Raw genomic sequence first — 20,256 nt, forward strand, 5'->3', positions numbered from 1 at the left:
TTAATGCTGGAAATAAACTGCCTGCCTTGATTTCTCACCTCCCACACTTTTATAGATTCTTTCCTACAGTGTCTTGCCACTCTTCTTCTTCTGCCAGTGAGCTGCTGTGTGCTTCCTTTCAATTCCAAACTCAATCTGCACTGGCAGAATTTACCTATGTATGTTCCTCCTATTGGTTTAGTCAAGAGCATATTCCTGGGTACTAATGTCACCAAATCAAATTACTAAGCAATGGCTTTTCTGTGTGTGCCCTGAGCTCTGATACACTTACATAGAGTTAATAGAAATTGCAGAAGGTGCTGCCTGCATGTTAAGAACGACCTCTGCATTTCAATATTTTAGCAAAGAAATGTGCTTACGTTGAGACACATCAACATGAAGCACAATCCATAGCTACACCTTATGACTGAAGCCATTTACCATTCCATGGCCAGTGTACCTCTTGGTGGTATCAGGTAATCCAGACTAGGAGAGGAAGCTGAGTCTTGTTGTTTTCACAAGTTATTAAGTATAATTTAGGAACCTAAAGAAATGAATTTACATAACCTATTTTTAATCTCTATTATCTGTCTAACCCTTTCAGTCTGTCTCAAGCTCACTGATGTGCTTCACCTGAGCGCATTCTGTCTGCAAGTTAGTAGCTGCTCTTGAATCGCATCCAGTACGTCTGTCTCTCCCCCTCTAGTATGTTTAATTAGATGCAGCAGAGCACAACTGAAAGCTGCAAGCAAGAAGATTCTGCAGAGGACTCCACCCCTTACTTCTGATGCCCTTTAATGAGGCACTCAGGCCACAGCAGATAGCATGCTGTCCCACTCCAGCACGGAGCCTTTATTTTGTACTGGTGTGTGTGTGCTGTCCCCTTGAGAGAGAGAGAGAGAGAGAGAGAGAGAGAGAGAGAGAGAGAGAGAGAGAGAGGAAAAATGAGATAGAAACTGAGTGAGTGAGTGAGAGAGAGAGAGAGAGAGAACACAGGAGTGAAACAGTGAGAGAGAGGGAGGAGAAGAAGAATAACCATCCAACACTGCAGTCACTGGAAGTCTGACTTCTCCAGCACCTGACCTTCACATCAGACATGCAAGCCTGCGTGACCAGGTAGAGAAATATCTGTGTTTCCACCTTTTGAAATGATTACTATGCTTCATCTACGTATGCTTTAGTGTTACATAACATTAAATGAAGAAAAGTGACCTGATTAAAGGCATGTGCTGCCAAACTGCAGTGTACTCTCTATAAATATGCCTAGTGCATTTCATGCTCTTCTGATGCATGCCATTATCTGTTTCTTTGTCAAATCTGTTATTTTTTTCTTTTTACTGAGTGTTTAACTACAGGAAGTAGAGTAGCAGCTCTTACCTGAAGGTGGGCTGGCTCAGCAGATTCGGTACATGCCGAGTAATGTACAGTGTGAAGTGCATCGAGGGTACTGCGTGAATGCTAATAGGCTTGTACTTGTAGAACTGCTATAATACCTAAACAGTTACATTTGCTTATGTTTTGCTGTTGCATTGATTACATTTAATTTTAGCAATAAAGTAAAGTGCTATTATTTTACTCATCTTCTGAATCTATTCATTTTTTTAGTTATGCCAGTGAAATTAACAGAATTATACTTTCACAAATCCAACTGAGAAAAGTATGGGCGTGTTGGTAAGGGTGTTCTGTAATAAATTCGTGCGCCATTCTTCACAGCTCATTCCTGCTTTGTACTTCAGTGCTGCTAGAACAGACTCTAGGTCTCCCACAACCACAAAACTAGAGCAAGTGTGTTTAGAAAAGACATGGAATAAAGGATGGTGAGGTGTGTGTTTGTGAGTGTAACCTGGTATAGGTAGGCCCTCCACTCATAGCTGGTTGCTTCCCTGTGTCTGATGGATGTTTCCACCCATTATTCCTAAAAAGTTGAATGACCAGATTCAGGAAATAGATTCAAATAGTGAGATACAGTATAAATGCCTGTATAGTAAAAATGTGCACTATATATACTTCTGCGGTCAGATGCATATATATTAGAAATGATACATGTATTTTTTGGTTTCTTAAACAAAAGTTGTTCTTAATCTCGTTTCCCTTAAAAGGAATTAAAGTTTAGTGTTTAATGTATTTGTCAATAAACCTTCACGTGCCGTCTCACCCTTCACTGACTGAGTGACTATTATTCTTCCAGTATTCCAATGAAAGAAATAAGGAAACTGTTGTACTAGGTGTGTGTTGTTTGCTTGTTAAGATAAAAGTGTCAGAACCATAAATAAATGTGAACTTTCTTTTAAAGATAGGAAGAGAGAAGTTGTTTCTGAAGTTCCGCTAGAGTTTGGCTCAGATTATATGTAGACTGTGCTCATTAGATGTGGCTCTGAGTTAGACCAACTATGGAATTTTAAGGTGTGTCTGTTATGACTGACAAAGTCTATCTACAGTGCATCCAGAAAGTATTCACAGCGCATCACTTTTTCCACATTGTGTTATGTTACAGCCTTATTCCAAAATGGATTAAATTAATTTTTTCCTCAGAATTCTACACACAACACCCCATAATGACAACATGAAAAAGTTTACATGAGATTTTTGCAAATTTATTAAAAATAAAAATATTGAGACAGCACATGTACATACTGTAAAAGTATTCACCGCCTTTACCATGAAGCTCAAAATTAAGCTCATGTGCATCCTGTTTCCCCTGATCATCCTTGAGATGTTTCTGCAGCTTAATTGGAGTCCACCTGTGGTAAATTCAGTTGATTGGACATGATTTGGAAAGGCACACACCTGTCTATATAAAGTCCCACAGTTGACAGTTCATGTCAGAGCACAAACCAAGCATGAAGTCAAAGGAATTGTCTGTAGACCTCCGAGACAGAATGGTCTCGAGGCACAAATTTGGGGAAGGTTAAAGAAAAATTTCTGCTGCTTTAAGTTCCCAATGAGCACAGTGGCCTCCATCATCCGTATGTGGAAGAAGTTCGAAACCACTAGGACTCTTCCTAGAGCTGGCCGGCCATCTAAACTGAGCGATCGGGGGAGAAGGGCCTTAGTCAGGGAGGTGACCAAGAACCCAATGGTCACTCTGTCAGAGCTCCAGAGGTCCTCTGTGGAGAGAGGAGAACCTTCCAGAAGGACAACCATCTCTGCAGCAATCCACCAATCAGGCCTGTATGGTAGAGTGGCCAGACGGAAGCCACTCCTTAGTAAAAGGCACATGGCAGCCGGCCTGGAGTTTGCCAAAAGGCACCTGAAGGACTCGCAGACCATGAGAAACAAAATTCTCTAGTCTGCTGAGACAAAGATTGAACTCTTTCGTGTGAATGCCAGGCATCACATTTGGAGGAAACCAGGCACCGCTCATCACCAGGCTAATACCATCCCTACAGTGAAGCATGGTGGTGGCAGCATCACGCTGTGGGGATGTTTTTCAGCGGCAAGAACTGGGAGACTAGTCAGGATAAAGGGAAAAATGACTGCAGCAATGTACAGAGACATCCTGGATGAAAACCTGCTCCAGAGCGCTCTTGACCTCAGACTGGGGCGACGGTTCATCTTTTAGCAGGACGACGACCCTAAGCACACAGTCAAGATATCAAAGGAGTGGCTTCAGGACAACTCTGCGAATGTCCTTGAGTGGCCCAACCAGAGCCCAGACTTGAATCTGATTGAACATCTCTGGAGAGATCTTAAAATGGCTGTGCACTGACGCTTCCCATCCATTCTGATGGAGCTTGAGAGGTGCTGCAAAGAGGAATGGGCGAAACTGGCCAAGGATAGGTGTGCCAAGCTTGTGGCATCATATTCAAAAAGACTTGAGGCTGTAATTGCTGCCAAAGGTGCATCGACAAAGTATTGAGCAAAGGCTGTGAATACTTATGTACATGTGATTTCTCAGTTCTTTTATTTTTAATAAATTTGCAAAAACCTCAAGTAAACTTTTTTCACGTTGTCATTATGGGGTGTTGTGTGTAGAATTCTGAGGAAAAAATGTATTTAATCCATTTTTGAATAAGGCTGTAACATAACAAAATGTGGAAAAAGTGATGCGCTGTGAATACTTTTCGGATGCACTGTATCTATCTATCTATCTATCTATCTATCTATCTATCTATCTATCTAGCTATCTAGCTATCTATCTATCTGTCCTGATAGTTGTGTAACTAGGTGATCTGGGAAATATTTAGGTAGCAGAATTTGGTTATCAGGGCTAATTCCACTCCCTAAGGATAAAAACTCCTAGGTCTTAAGTGTGAAAGTGAGTGTCTGCTGACCTGAAAGTACACCTATAGGTATGGATCTCTCAAGGCATTGGTGGTCAAAATTTAGGCCCATCAATGTAGTGATGACGTCTTGCTATTGACTGTGGACAGGTAGTCCAGCATTCATCAAGGGTGCCTGGCCCTTAAAATAATAGAATAAGCCATAGAATCTAGCAAAAGGCTTGGGAAAAGCCTACAGAAATGCAATTTCCAGAAGACTGGTTCCACTTGGTACAAATGGTACCCAAGCTACTCCATAAGAAGAGATCTGTGAAGGGAAACCTAACTGTTTAAGGTCAAGGAGAATGGAAACTGAGCAATGCTAGAGGGAGCTATATCTTTGTGTTACTGCACCAAAGGACAATTGCTGCATCCTTTAAAGTGATTATGAATTTTGGCTGAAAGTAACTGTGAGATGAGGTTTAATACTACCTTGTGAGAATGAAGTTGCAGTAGTAGGCAGAAGTAAGATACCTCCAGCAGACCTGAAGAGGAGGTACGAAAGATAACTTTGAGGTACGACATTGAAACAAGCCATTCTAATTAAAGGAATGGTTTTGATATCTAATCTAGGTAGGCTCAGGCAGGTTAAGAAGGCCAAATATTTATTGCTTTATTCTGTATCTTTGTTTTACTCTGTGGCATCTTTTGTCATTTTGTTAATGCAGTCCCTTAATTCTGTATAGTTTAATATGTTTGGCTTCATTTTTTTCCGGTATCCCTTGATGAAGGAAAACTCTCACAAGAAAGAATATGGTTGGAGAGACACTGATCTTCCCATTTATCACACAACAATGTGAATGAATAGTAAAGCAAATCCATGCGCTTCACTGACTGTACCACTTTCATTAGACTTCCCTTTACAGGCAACCAATATGACGAAGTGAGCTAGTCTATGCACTCATCCACTACATTGCTTGTTCTCACTTATTTCTCTAATTAACTGCATTAAGCTAAATGTAATGAAGATTCTACGAAATTCAAGGGTACCTTTTATGCATTGCTCTTGGAACCGGATCAGTCCTCTGAGGTTGTCTTTTGAGATCAGGCATTTATAGCAAGTGACTCTACCTCTTTTTGTGTTCCATCCAAATTTGTTACATAGTGGTACCTTTATGAACACAACTATCACCCTTTTTATTTAACTGCATACACACAGTTTTATATTTGCAAATACAAAAAAAGCTATAGTGTCCAGCACCTAATAAACTGTGAAATGTCATATTAGAAATCAATATTTTGATACCAGCATGTCATTTTGTTATATTAGCTGTTATCTGTAGTTGCTTTGCATCTGTTGTGACTCTGACTGTTTGAGTTGAGCTCCCCATGAATATACCTAAAGGTTCAAGTGAGAAGTGTAATCCGTTTAGGCCTTCACTGTTGAACCTTTTCTAAATGCTCAGTTTGGCATTTCCTTTGTTTTGGAGTTTGTTCAAAGCTTCCCTTGATACTTGTTATTTTCGCTCACTCATGCACTAAATCACACTTGTCGTGACTATGCACCTTTTTTTGAAACGTCTGTTGCCCATCTATAGATACACACAAGTCTCAGGAAGTCACACAATGTAATTTAATATTTTGACATAGAATGGCACAGGCTGCCTGACCCTTTGTGATACAGAATAAAGCCAAGAGGTAGATAGGGCACCACAACCATTTTAGTAGACCTAAAGAAGCTTAATGTTGTTCTTGGTTTTGTTTTATTTCTTTTTTATTATTCACTGTGTTCATTTGTTTTTTCATGTTTAGTTTGTGAAAACTAAAGTGACTTTTTTATTCTGGTGATATTCCTTGTGTGGAAGGTTACCACTGGGGCTCCTTCCAATTTCAATCAACATTTGATTATTGATATTATCAGCAGAAGTTCTCATAGTAGCAGTATTTACACAGAATGATGCTATGGAGTATAGATATGTTTAAAGTGGTGAATTTAGATAAGATTAGAGTAGACAAACTTTATTAATTCTATAGGTATAGTACTAGGATGTTGTACAGTGTTAGCCATTATGAATGTAGTGAGAAGTCAAGCAAAATGTCAGCTTTTATTGGCTAACTAAAAAGATTACAATATGCAAGCTTTTGAGGTAATTCAGGCCCCTGAAGGGGCCTGAGTTGCCTCAAAAGCTTGCATATTGTAATCTTTTTAGTTAGCCAATAAAAGCTGACATTTTGCTTGACTTCTCACTTAATTCCATGGGGAAATTCAAATGCACACAACAGCAGAAACCTAAAAAGCAAGAATATAAATTCACCGGACAGATAATCCAATCAATCAATCGATCAATCAATCAATCAATAAAGTTATCAAGTATATCAGGTGGAAGCAAAGAATTGCCTGATAGCAGTGGGCAGAAAAGACCAACGGAGGTGCTTCTTAGCCCACTATGGAGGAATGAGCCCATGGCTACAAGTGCTCCATGAGAGAGCCTCCTGGAGGGGATAGAGGGGATTTTTAATGGTGACACACAATTTTGCCACCAACTTCTTTTCTACTACAGCTTTCAGTATGTCCAAGGTTAGCCCTGTGATGGAAGCTATGCTGATAAGTTTGTTCAGACATTGTGCTTCTTTTGAACTCAGATCGAGCCCTGTATACTGCAGAACGCCACACTGGCTACTATGGACTGGTAGAACATTTCCAGCAGCTTGCTGCACACATCAAAAGAGCTGAGTGTCGGTAGCAAGTACAGCCTGCTCTGACCCTTTTTGTACAGCGCCACTGAGTTATCAGACCAACTGGTAAAAATTGGTGCGAGTGGAGAAACATGGTTAAAGTCACCAGAAATTATAATAAAAGCACTTGGATGGTCAGTACAGTTTGGTTATTACAGAGTATACTGTGTATGTTGCCACATCTGCCAAGGGGGATGTAAACTGCCCGCACAATCGTATTAGAAAACCCTCTTGGCATATAATAAGGTCATAAGCCCACTGTGAGCAGTTCAACATTCATTCTCAAAAACGGCAAGTCCACTTCCTTTTTTTTGTCACTTTACCTTCTGCTTCTGTCCAGAATTTTAGCTCTAAGCCACATAATCTTGGTAGATGCCCCCAAGACTTGAGGTTCCAAACTGGGAAATTTTTCCAATATATTAGACACAGGTGTTGGAACGAGTGCTATTTGGCTCCCCTTGGTTATGTCAGGGTCCATTCTACACTGTGTTCTCTCATTCTGTACTATATGGGACTGACTGTATGGTCAGAGAGTGGTGCAGTGGTAGCGCTGCTGCCTTGCATAAAGGAGACCTGGGTTCGCTTCCCGGGTTCTCCCTGCGTGGAGTTTGCATGTTCTCTCCATATCTGCATGGGTTTTCTCCGGGTGCTCTGGTTTCCTCCCACACTCCAAAGACATGCAGGTTAAGTGCATTGGCAATTCTAAATTGTCCCTAGTGTGTGGGAGTGTGTTCCCTGTGGTGGGCTGGTGCCCTGCCCAGGATTTGTTTCCTGCCTTGCACCCTGTGTTGGCTGGGATTGGCTCCAGCTGACCCCCGTGACCCTGTAGTTAGGATGTAGCAGGTTGGATAATGAATGGATGGATGAAACCACATCTCAGTGAAGCACATGTGATTGCTGAATTCGTATTCCTTTAACCTCGTAATCAGCGTTGAGAACTCATCCATTTTATTTTCCAGTGATCTTACATTTCCCATCATAATCGAGGCAGATAAGGTCTGAACCTTCTCTTATTGTAAAGCTGGACACCCACTCTTTTTCCCCAACATTAACCCTGTAGCTCTGCTGTCAGCCCAGTGATTAGATCCGATGCTCTAATAGACAAAGGGCGCAGGCCCAGAATTTGCTGTGTAAGTGAATGTGAGTTCTTCCTCACATTTTTAATTGTCCAATTAAAAAAAAAGCTGTAAACAATGGAAAAGAACAACAAAGGCAAACAAACACAGAGCTGTTGCTATAGACGGCCACTTGTGTCAGCGCTGAAGTTCAATTTGTTAAAATTGTTACGATAAAGGTAGTTTTTGAATTTGTTGAATGTATTTTTGCACTTATTTTATACTTTTGATTATTTTTATCATCATTTTATTATTATTTTTGGGTCATCATGTTTTATTTTGTTTTTGTCACAGTAACTGCCATTCTGTATATTTTCAAGTAGCTGTGGCCATGTTGTTGATAGCAATGTGCTATCGTGTAACAACCAGAATTCATGGCACATGACAGATATGATTTGACTTTTGGCTTTTCATTTTTTAAACAGTTCCTGGGGCTTTAAAAATCATTAGGACATTGAGATACAATTGGCTACATTTCTTTTGTTTTTTGATTTTGAGCAGAGGAAGGTAAAGTGATATAGTTATGGTCACATAGTGTCAGTTGCAGGATTTGAATCCACAGCCTCAGGGCTGTAAGTCCAAAGCCACTACACCACACAGACTTTTACTGTACTTTTCCTGGACTCTCTTCCTCACACAGATGAGCCTTTGCCCCAACTCCCCTCTTGATTGTAAGCTCAAAAGGCTATTGCCCTTAAGGAAATTAATTATTCTCCTGGTGCCACTTTCAGCCAAGCATGGAAACACCCATACAATTGCTTAGGCCTGAGTGATCAATTATTATATTTACTTTTACTACTGATATTATGTGGGCTGTTGTCCTGCCTGGGGTTTGTTTCCTGCCTTGCATCCTGTGTTGGATGGGATTGGCTCCAGCAGATCCCCGTGACCCTGTAGTTAGGATATAATGGATTGGAAAATGTGTGGGGTTGGTACTAATATTATGTAATAACATTCCAAATGTCTGCTGAATTAATATGTCTCCCAATGGTAGTGTTGCAATTTGTGTTCTGAGATTTTTCAGCTAAGGAAGGCAGAAGGTGAGGCTGTTAATACTCACTTATCACCAGGAGAGTGATGACATGTTGCATATTGATTAGCACATGCCTGATGAAAATGACAACAATCTACTAAATAATAAAACACTAAGGTCTGTGTGCCCAGTCCCTCTGAGCAGTCTAATTGATTAGTTTGACTTTAGTGGGATTAGTCAGTTTGCCTTTGGTAACGTGATGAATTTGGAAGTGCAAGTGAGAGACACATGAGGTGGAGTAAGAGTATATGAGGCATGCTGAGAGAGCTGCCTTCAAAGACAGAAAAGTGTAAAGATGGACAGGAGGGGAGAAAGGTGCCTCGAAAACAATAACAGAGTCTGAAAAGTAAGATTTATGAGAATACACTTGAGAGAGGAAGCACCGGTTAAGAGATGTTCATACACACAAATATATAGGAAAGGCACTGAAGCTACAAGTGGGGCTTAAGCTAGCAGATATTTTTTAATCATTCTATTACCTGTCTTTGATAAGTAGCACGGCTAGGACTTATAAATGACTTAGGGCTTGATCCTGTCTTGTGTCACTGTTTGCTGTCTGGAAACATTAATATCCACTCTGCATACACCAGTTGCACATGTAAGGCTTTCTTAAGTCATAGTTGGTCCTATAGTGCAGCCATACTAGATGTAGCATTGGATCAGTACTACAATTTTGACTTTGGTATCAACACTAGCTTTCAGATCTCAGTACCAGTACCAAAATAGTTCAGAAGCAAATGAAAGGTAACTACAAAACTTCCTGTGTTACTCCAACCTGCCTGGTGTGCCACACAATTGATCACCTCCCTGGTGCCATCACTCTGTACTACAGACTACTTTCCTCTTAATAGCCATGAAGTCTTGATCACATCGATGCATTGAAGGTGGGGTGCCCCCCATGAAGACCAGATTGCATTGAAGTATTTATTTTCGATTTGTTAAAGTGTACAAAATGAATGTTTTTCTGCAGTTGCAGTGCCAAGTATCAAAGGAATTGAGGAGGGTGAGAGATTAAGAAGAAAGATATTTGCCGCTAGTACCGAAAATTTCAAAATCATGGTACCGTAAAATTTTAAAATTTAATTTCTTCGATACTTTTCCAGTATGCGGCACAATCCTAACTAGTAGCAGCATAGGTCTGACTGCCCCTTGCTTCCTCTCTCTTTAGAATGAATCATTCTCTAGGCTCCTGTTCTTTGTTTGGTTTCTTCTGCTCTTTATAAGGAACAGAAAAGACACATAAAGAGAATGATAACAATTTTAATCAATTTTATGTCTCTCCTCCCACATAGCCTACCATAACTCCATTTACATTTGATGGAGTCTGAATTGTTTGCTATAAATTTGTCAAAAGTATATTATGGAGTCTGCATTGGACATTAGGTAGAAGTCAACCATACATTAAAAAAACAGTTCAACCCAGGCAACTTACATACCCAAAGTCACATTCACACATGCTGTGTCTTTGGGATTTGGTAGGACATCAGTGTATGCACAGTATAGAATACTGTATTATGCCTGTAGTTTGAATTGAATTTCCTGGATCTGTGAGTCACCAATGCTAACTGTGTGGTACAGTACCACTCATTTTACAACTACAAAAGTGATGAGACAGCAGCCTGGTAAGGTGGTGCTGGGGGTAGGAAACATAAAGATGGAAAAAAATTGGTCTCTATTTTGTTAAATAGATTCAACAATGTGTGGTTATATGAGTCAAAGGATATTAGTGGTTTTCATTGGTCATTGTGAGAAGGGTAAACAGCTCAGAGATAACTGTTCTTGTGACAGAGTTAGTTTGAGGATCTTCTCTTAATGTAATAATGAATGGCAGCCACTAGAGGTCGGCTTTACTCCAGGGACTCTAGCGGGTGAGAATTGTTATGTAAGCAAGCAGCTATGGAAAGGCTATCTCATTCACAAGTAGTTGTGATTTGAAAGTATCTATTCCATGAGCACTGACCAGTCAGAAAGGACTCAGAGAACAGGGAAAAAGCAATTATCCACATCATTAAGAAGCTCCAGAGTTATCCAGTTCTGAATAGATCTTGTCTTGACTCATGTTTGAAGGGTAGATAGTAAAAGAACCATTAGGCAAGTCAGTCCTTTATGTTCTGCATTGCATGGCAAGGAGGCAAGAAATCCATGTAAATTTATTTTGTATTTTTCTGGGCAAGTCTGGTGCACAAAAATGCCCACCAATCACTCAGTTTTGTGACCAAGAATAATTAAAACGCAAGTCCTCTTGCTTCTTTGTTTTTGGGTTTTAAAGAACAGTCATTACAAAGACTGGTACTCTACACATATAGATTTATTGCCAAATTTAGCTTTGTTCTTTGAAATCAAATTAAGACAAGGATCAAACCTAAGATAGCTTGTTGCTTGAGCACAAGTCACTTGTGAGGTGTTTCCTTCATTTTCAAAAGTGTGGATGCTATTTATTACATGACTGTCATGATGTCACATGTCCCGTAGTGCACAGCAACATACAACATCCTAAAACCTTATAACAATTTGCACAGATGGCAGTTTAGTAAATTATACATCTAAGCCAGATTATATGCCATATTTCAACTTATACCAGCCTGTATTCTCCACAAATATTTCATCATTCAATTGTAAAAAAAGGAAAGGATAGTGAAGGAAATGTAATTAGAGACTATATACAGGGTGAGTCAAAATTATGTTAACATTTGAATGGCAGAAACAATTTATTCACAAAAAATACTTCATATGTGCAAGATGATTTAAAGGAATGTGTCAACCTGTTCACCATCATGTTCAACACATGTACCATATGTGGCATATAAATTGTCCTCAAAAATTGTAAATAAATATATACATAGCAGTACCATTAGTAGCAACATAACTTTGACTCACCTTGTATATTTTTAATAAAGTACAAAATGCAAATAATATACTTCCTCAATCACTGAAATTAAACATACATTATTTACAGTCCACTAAAGAAAGATACTACATGCTTGTCCTCTTGTGTTGCCTAATTTCCAGTATTTTACCATACTATATGCAATAAATATGCATAAAACACACAAGTCTAATGTATTGCAAAGTCTGTAAAAGATGGGAACTAAAATACTGCAATCAGATCCTAAAATAAAATACAAGCAAATTAAACAGTTCAGATGGTATTATCCAAAATCAATCCAAAACAATCTACTCAGAAAATCCAGGTGGATATACGAGGTGTGGCAGAAAAGTAATGAGACTGATTTTTTATTTACCAAAGTTTTTATTTTTTTCAAACATCAATGTTATCCGATTATTACACCGATGGAGACGTTGTTCCCACTGTTGGTAGCAGCGCTGGAAGTCTTCAACTGGTATGGTCTTCAGCATGTCCGTTATGCTCTTTTGGATGTTTTCTAAAGTCCCGAAATGACGTCCTTTGAGGACATTTTTCAGTTTAGGAAAAAGGAAAAAGTCACACAGACTGAGGTCAGGTGAATAAGGGGGCTGGGGAACCAGAGGAATCCCTTTTGAGGTCAAAAATTCTGTTATGGAGAGGGCAGTTTTTCGGTACCATTTTGGCATAGACCTTTCGCATGTGCAAATGTTCAGTCAAAATTTGATGAACGGTAAATCTGTTCAAATTTAATTGTCCACTCAACATTCTTAATGTTAAACGACAGTCTGATCTCACAAGAGTGTTCACACGTTCGATGTTTTCCCTGAATGGTGTTCATCTTCAACGTGTTTTCTGCCTTCCAAAAATGATTTGTGCCAGCGAAAAACTTGAGCTCCGGATAAAGAATGTTCCCCATAGGCCTGTTTTAACTTTTCAAACGTCACACTTGCCGATTCTCCAAGCTTAACACAAAATTTAATGGCACAACGTTGCTCCAAATTCCACTGTTCCATTTTGCGTGATGCACAACCAAAAACACAACTTCGCTAATAGCAGTCACAAAAATCACGTAGTTAACGGAAGGAGTTGAAACTCGCACTGAGCTATGGGAGGGTACTGATACACGTGCTCTATCAAGGACAACAGCGCAGCATTGCCAGATCGCTTGCAGTGTTGCCAGTCTCATTACTTTTCTGCCACACCTCATACAGATAGTCATGGGAAAGGAGTCCTGAGGAGTGTGGAAACAATTACCACATTGCTACATGTCCAGATGAGATGTAAAGTACAACTTTGAGTTTATTGTCATGTGTACTTAATACAATTTAATATTTAGGTTTGAAATGTTTTTATTTAAAAATACGTGCTATTATGGTTGGTTGTTCAGTAATCTTATAACCCACAGACAGAAAATGTCCCTATATCTACCAATGTCAGTGTCTATGACCCTGCACCATTTTCCAGAAGGTGGAAGTGAGAAAAGTAGCTGTGCAAGGTGACTGAGGTCTTTACTTACCCGGTTTTCATTCCTAAGGCAGTAATGTTGTAATGCATTTGTTCTGAATAGAAGGCAGCAAGGTGCTGATAATATTCTGTCGCCATCCTCTGCAATGCTTTATGTTCTTGTTTGAGCAGGTGTAGTACCAGAAAGTAATGTAGCTAGTGAGAATGTACTCCACTGTGCCTGTACAGGATATTAAAAACAAATAGAGAAATCTGAGCTTTAATCAATTGTCTGAGAAAAAGGAAGCATTACTGAGTTTTCCTTGACAACAGCCAAAATATGCCATGCCCATTTCATTTAATCAGTTATGGTCACTCCAAAAAATTTAAAGCTGCTCTCACTTTCAACAGAATCCACTGTGATACAGATGGTAGTGTGGTATGCCTTCTGTTTTCTGAAATCTATAACCTGGTCTCTAGTTTACTCCTGTACTGATGTTTAGCTACTTTGATTGGTTGAACCATAATGTAAGATGAGTGGTTGTTTTTAAATGATGAACTATATCCTAAAAAAGGTAGACATTCTCCATTAATGACATCCTGAAACATACATGATGGAATACTACTTTGATAAGCATGTAACTTGTACATATAAAAGACTGATGAACATGCAGTACAAACTTGAACATTACTCGTGTAGCCCCAGTGCTACCTGAAATTCCAAAATGGTGTCATGCATGAAAGCATACACACAAATGGAAAAATACATTTTCAGAATGGCAACAACACAATGTAATCGAAATAGCCATGGAAATATAAATAAATGTTAATAAACATTTTAAACATATTCCACATAATGAATAAACACAAACATGAGATTATTAATGTGTTCCAAATTAATCCATCTCATAGTCATGGGGGACTGAAGCCTATACTGGCAACATGGTGTTCATGGTAGGGATCAACCCTGGACACTGAGCTAGTCTATCTTAGAACCCAGTGATGCACACACCTCTAGTCACATGGGACTAATTTAAAATAAAATATTAACTTGATGTACATATTATGGTATGTGGGAGAAAAACTGGGTATCCTAGAAAGAGAAAATATGCAAAAATGGGGAGAATTTGCATGCTAAACAAAGGTTTATAGGTAAGAGGAAAGGCAGCCAACAAAGCTGATGAGACACCATTCATTCTGTTCACTGTTTGCAAAATGAAAAATCTCTTTCAACATCTTACACATTTACTACAGAAAATTGACTCAGATTACATGTCTTCACGGAGTTGGAGCACAAACAGGATGAGTGATGTGCTTACATCACAACATGGAGAGCCTTGACATTTGAGACATTTGACATATAATCCTTCTGTGACATATTGTAATTATACTGCAAGTAGTATTTTGGAATCGCACCACAATTCTTCCCTGCTCAGATATTTCACTGTGGTAACTTCCGGTGCTTATTCATGAACAGTACATCTGGATTACAAACATCTTCAGAAGCTTCTTTATACTGTGTTTCATAAATTTTGTAATTTCTGCCTTGGATAAAGTCCAAGTAAATACATGTAAATGTAAGCTAATAGGAGAACCCCTACACATGTGTGTGTCTATGCATGTGCTTCCTGGTGATGTCAGTTAAACTTCCTCTCATTGAGTCCCCACCTTTTTTGCACAGCACTGCTACTAATATTCTTCCATTTACAGTGTAAATCCTGCTGACTACGCCAAATGATGTGTCATGGAATCATACCACAGTACATCATAGTTTAGACATTTGCACTGTGATAACTGCTTGTATCCAGCTGTGAACCCACAACAAAGGCCCTCAAAAGCAGATCCTTTACAGTATAGATAGATAGATAGATAGATAGATAGATAGATAGATAGATAGATAGATAGATAGATAGATAGATAGATAGATAGATAGATAGATAGATAGATAGATAGATAGATAGATAGATACTTTATTAATCCCCAAGGGGAAATTCACATACTCCAGCAGCAGCATACTGATAAAAACAATATTAATTAAAGAGCAATAAAAGCACAGTGCAAGTTAAAAAATGCAAGGTGGAGAGTGTGAGGCAGGTATAACAGTCTATAATCTTGTGTAGTGTTAACGTTTACCCACTCCCTCCCCCCGGGTGGAATTGAAGAGTCGCATAGTTTGGGGGAGGAACGATCTCCTCAGTCTGTCAGTGGAGCAGGACAGTGACAGCAGTCTGTCGCTGAAGCTGCTCCTCTGTCTGGAGATGATCCTGTTCCGTGCATGCATTGGATTCTTCATGATTGACAGGAGCCTTCTCAGTGCTCGTCGCTCTGCCACAGATGTCAAACTGTCCAGCTCCGTGCCTACAATAGAGCCTGCCTTCCACATCAGTTTGTCCAGGCCTGAGATATCCCTTCTTTATGCTGCCTCCCCAGCACACCACTGCGTAGAAGAAGGTGCTCGCCACAACCGTCTGAAAAAACATCTGCAACATCTTATTGCAGATGTTGAAGGATGCCAGCCTTCTGAGGAAATATAGTCGGCTCTGTCCTCTCATGCACAGAGCATCTGTATTGGCAGTCTAGTCCAATTTATTATCCAGCTGCACTCCTAGGAATTTGTAGGTCTGTGCCCTCTGCACACAGTTACCTCTGATAATCCCAGGGCCTCCTAAAATCCACCACCAGCTCCTTGGTTTTGCTGGTGTTCAGGTGTAAGTGGTTTGAGTTGCAACATTTAACAAAGTACTTGATTAGGTTCCTATACTCCTCCTCCTGCCCACTCCTGATGCAGCCCATGATAGCAGTGTCGTCAGCGAACTTTTGCACGTGGCAGGACTCTGAGTTGTATTGGAATTCCGATGTATATAGGCTGAACAGGACCAGAGAAAGCACAGTCCCCTGCGGCACTCCTGTGCTGCTGACCACAATGTCAGACCTGCAGTTCCCGAGACGCACATATTGAGGTCTGTCTGTACAATATAAGCTAATAGAAACACTGCTCATGGGCACAGTGACTACCTCTATGCACTTTAAGTAGAGCACTTTCCAGTGATGTCAGCTGAGCTCTTTCTCACTCAGCTCCCACTTTTTTTGTGCTGAACTGCCACTACATGTCAATTGTAAGGATCATGTGCAAGTTGAAGGGAGTAAATGGAGAAAACACAGTTGTAACAGAGACATGGAGATTGCAATTTTTAAATGAGCAATTGAAGCATCACAGTAAGGTAAAATTTAATTCTGGATTTTGTACTGGGCTTATTTTGATAGCAGCTGGCCATAAGCAAGTGCAAATAATTATTAATTCAGTGTCAAACCTCGAGAAATTACAATAAGCCCTGCAGACCGTAAGAAATGTGAAAACAGAATGACAGCTGATGACGTGTTAAAAATTTAGACCCATCACAAAGTTCAAACTTATTTTCCTTGCCTGAAAGTACAAGAAGAGTGAAGCAGTAAACAGTCTGAAATAATAACTCAAAGTGGGTTTTCTGAGATGCACTGAAGATGATTTTGCTGGTATTCCATTTGAAAAGGAGAATTTAGATGAAGAGTTGGGGTAGTGCATTCTTGTTGATATCTGCACTCTGTATACTTTGGGAAGTATTTAATTACAGTTTATAATCACCTGCCCATTGTAAACAGAACTAAACAGCAGGGAGAGATGCAAAACTTTGGGAGTCCAGAAGAGGATGCCTTGTTTAATTGCCTTAGCCAAAAAAATGAAAGAATTAGAAAAACATAAAGCAGAACTTTCTTTGTTAATCCAATATGTTTTATTGGAGGTTAACTTTCTGTTAGTGGTGGCTTTTATAGCTCAATACCAGAATTAAGGTAGGACAGTTGTGATGACAGTCATTGATTCAAGTGCTTTCTCTTCCAATTTAAAGTTTCTAATGAGGATTTTACTCTGTAGCATTAAACTGCTCAGTTCAGCCTGTGATGAGTTAAAGTGAGTTCTCTGTTTTGCTCTGCAGCTGAGGCAGCGTCTGAACTGCAATATGTTTTTTAAATCAGGTTGGCTCTGTCCCAGCCCACTTTGCCAATTATGATGACACGCAAGACAACTGCACTCCTAAAGATGTGCTGAAGACAGAGGTGATATTGGGTACATTCCTACAAAGTGCTTGGAGAATGTGTGTGTGCTCAGTCTTATCTGAAAGAAAGAGGACACAGAAAATGTTGGGGAAAGAGTGGAGGACAAAGTGGGTAATGTGTTTAGTAAATAAAGTCATAAGGAAAATGAAAAACAGGAAACAATAACATCAATTAGTGTCCTTGCAGTTCTTCAGTCACCAAAGGCTTCTCTGTTGCAAAGTAAGGTTACTCCTAATGGGTGCCAGCGTTCAGTAAGTTCATGGTTTAAGTAGCAAGACCTCCAGGATAAAACCAGAAATGATATTACAATCCATCCTGAAATGCGTCATCTGGTCTTACAGTAAAGATAGAAGAGGTGGCCAGTGGTCAATTTCACCCCTTCCCTGTGATTGACTGTTTTACCTTGGTAGAGCCACTTAGACGCACCCAAAGCACTCATGTGTGAAAATGGAAACAGCAAGGAGAGGTTTCTTGTGTTGTACAGTTTCTTTCCAAAAAAACATACAATTGTGCCCAACTTTGTTATTGTGTATCTGTCTATGGAAAATATGCCACATGTAACATTTTTAAAAACACATGCACTCCTCTGCAGTAACATCAATAGGGGTGACAGGATAAATTGATTTACTGGTATGCTGCAAGTGACCAGCATTACACAACCTTTTCTTCCTTTACCTTCTCCAGGGTAATGGGAACTTACCAGGTTCATTCCAAGTAGATCTACTGTCGTACCTTTAAGATTAACACACACACACATACATACACACAGACCCTCACCACACAAGTACCGTAGGAGTGATGTATACACAGCCCGTTACTCACTAGCATTTTAACCCACACGAGTGCCATATGAATAACAAATGCACAGCCTATTCTCCCCTAGTACTTCAAGAAACGTACTTATCTTTGGCACAAACGACGTGTGATGTCTTAGATATATCTCACACCTAAATATTACCTTTGGTCTCCTGATGTCTTACTTTAATACTGTTCATTATTGGACAGAGCTTTTCATCCTCAGCCAATAAAATCTCGCAGTTCAAATCATATGGCACTTCCTTACTACTCCAGGTGCTCTAAATATTTATCTTATTACTTAAATCACTATAGATATGAAGAAAAAGTATAGATGGCTAAAAGAAACATGGTATTTATTAAAGAACAATAATTCCAGTAGAGAAAAGCATAAAAGAAAATGTGGATATCAAAGTCTGAATATAAATAGTCTTTAGAAAAAGTTACGAAAAGTTAAAGATGTCAAAGATGAATGGCCCACGGCAGCATTGATTTAGCAATCGATATTGTTGATGAGATTCTTTAGCTGACAATCAGATGAAAATGGTCGCACACTCTTGCTCTTTCCTGACGTTGCTTGCACCCTTTCCTGATGTCGCTCTGTTTTTTCCTCTTGACGTCACTCACTTTTCTTCCCTCAGACAAGCTATAGTTATTTCAAAATTCCATGTGAGACTCTGGAACCAGGTTTGTTACACACATTTGATTGACTGGCTGTCAATATCATGGATGTCCTCCCTCAAACTCTTTGATCTATTTAACTATGTCAGTTTACCTTCCTTTCCCAAGCTGTAAATCAGTTTGGCAATGCCTTTTTCCAGGTGCCCATCCATTCACAGGTTATAAAATCAATACAGTCCGAGGCATAATCCTGGTCATTTGACATATTTGCACAGATGTTTAAGGTGATAAAATTTAGGAAAAGGATATGCTTTAATGTTAAGTTGCCCATACAATTGTTTGTTTTGAGCAAAATATAATGAAAATATTGCCGTTTATTATTTAAAAAAATTGCAGATTCTGCACATCAGGACAGCAACTACCAAAAATGCGTAGAAATGTATAAGTGTGAATGAGGACTAAATGAAAACATTGTGCTATGCTTAGTACTCTGACCAACCAAACTAATGCTGCCATATAAACCCAATTCTTTACATTTATTTAACTCATTCCTGTGCCTGGTCATTATCTGTGTGGAGTTTGTATGTTGTCCTTGTGTGGGTTTTCTTCTGGAGTACTCTGTTTTTTATCCCACATCCCCAAAAACATGCTTGTCATCTTCTTTGTCAATTCTAAATCGATCCAGTGGGGAAGTGTGATGTTCATGTGTGTGTGTTTGTTTGCCAATCATGGACTGATGCCCTGTCCAAAGCTACTGTCTAACTTATGCCCAGTGTTCTGGCTATCCTGAATTTGATTATATTGACTTGACAATGTATGTACCAAGTAATGTGGAAAAGACTCTTACTTTAGAGACCTCCAAAACTCATCTTGACGTTGTTTTGGAGAAAGTACTATTTTGTGATGTTGTTGTATGTACAATATATGCGCATATAAGGCATAGTGTAGAAAAAAATATTAGCAAGAAGTTCTAAGGTCCTAGCGAGGTAATTCATCTATATATACTGTATAATTCACTAAGGGCATGCAAGACACTGAGCGCAAGCAAGACACTGAGGGCACACAAGACACTGAGCGCAAGCAAGACAGAGCCCCACTCGCCAACTCTAAGACCATGGGATATGCTCGACAGAGCCCCGCCCACCAACTCTAACCCTCCTACCGCGTCATGGGATATGCACAACAGAGCCACGCACGGCAACTGTAACCGCCCTCATGAGTCCAGCATCGTTCTCGAGGCACGCAACAACTCACCAAATACAGCCTCAGTCGCTTTCGTCTGTGCAAAGGTCCACATGCACCTCTGAGCCACTTTGACTTTACACCGCACAGAAGACAGAGAGCCCCGTCCACCAACTGTAACTAAGGGCAAGC

At 39.7% G+C, this 20,256-nt stretch overlaps 1 protein-coding gene across 4 annotated transcripts in view; it reads left to right on the forward strand.

Annotated features, from left to right (window-relative positions):
* The first annotated feature begins 934 nt into the window (after nt 1-934).
* LOC120525962 (protein phosphatase 1 regulatory subunit 12B) overlaps nt 935-20,256 on the forward strand; it is a 141,321-nt gene continuing 121,999 nt past the window's right edge. For 3 of the 4 annotated variants that reach the window (XM_039748710.1, XM_039748711.1, XM_039748712.1), the window contains exon 1: nt 936-1,095. In XM_039748710.1, coding sequence (XP_039604644.1) covers nt 1,076-1,095 — 20 coding nt within the window. In that variant the 5' untranslated portion in view covers nt 936-1,075. Of the gene's footprint in view, nt 1,096-20,256 lie in introns of all 4 variants that reach the window. The other variant, XR_005633050.1, reaches the window with a different exon arrangement.

This window comes from Polypterus senegalus, chromosome 3 (genome assembly GCF_016835505.1).
Source record: "Polypterus senegalus isolate Bchr_013 chromosome 3, ASM1683550v1, whole genome shotgun sequence".
Lineage (NCBI taxonomy): Eukaryota > Metazoa > Chordata > Cladistia > Polypteriformes > Polypteridae > Polypterus > Polypterus senegalus.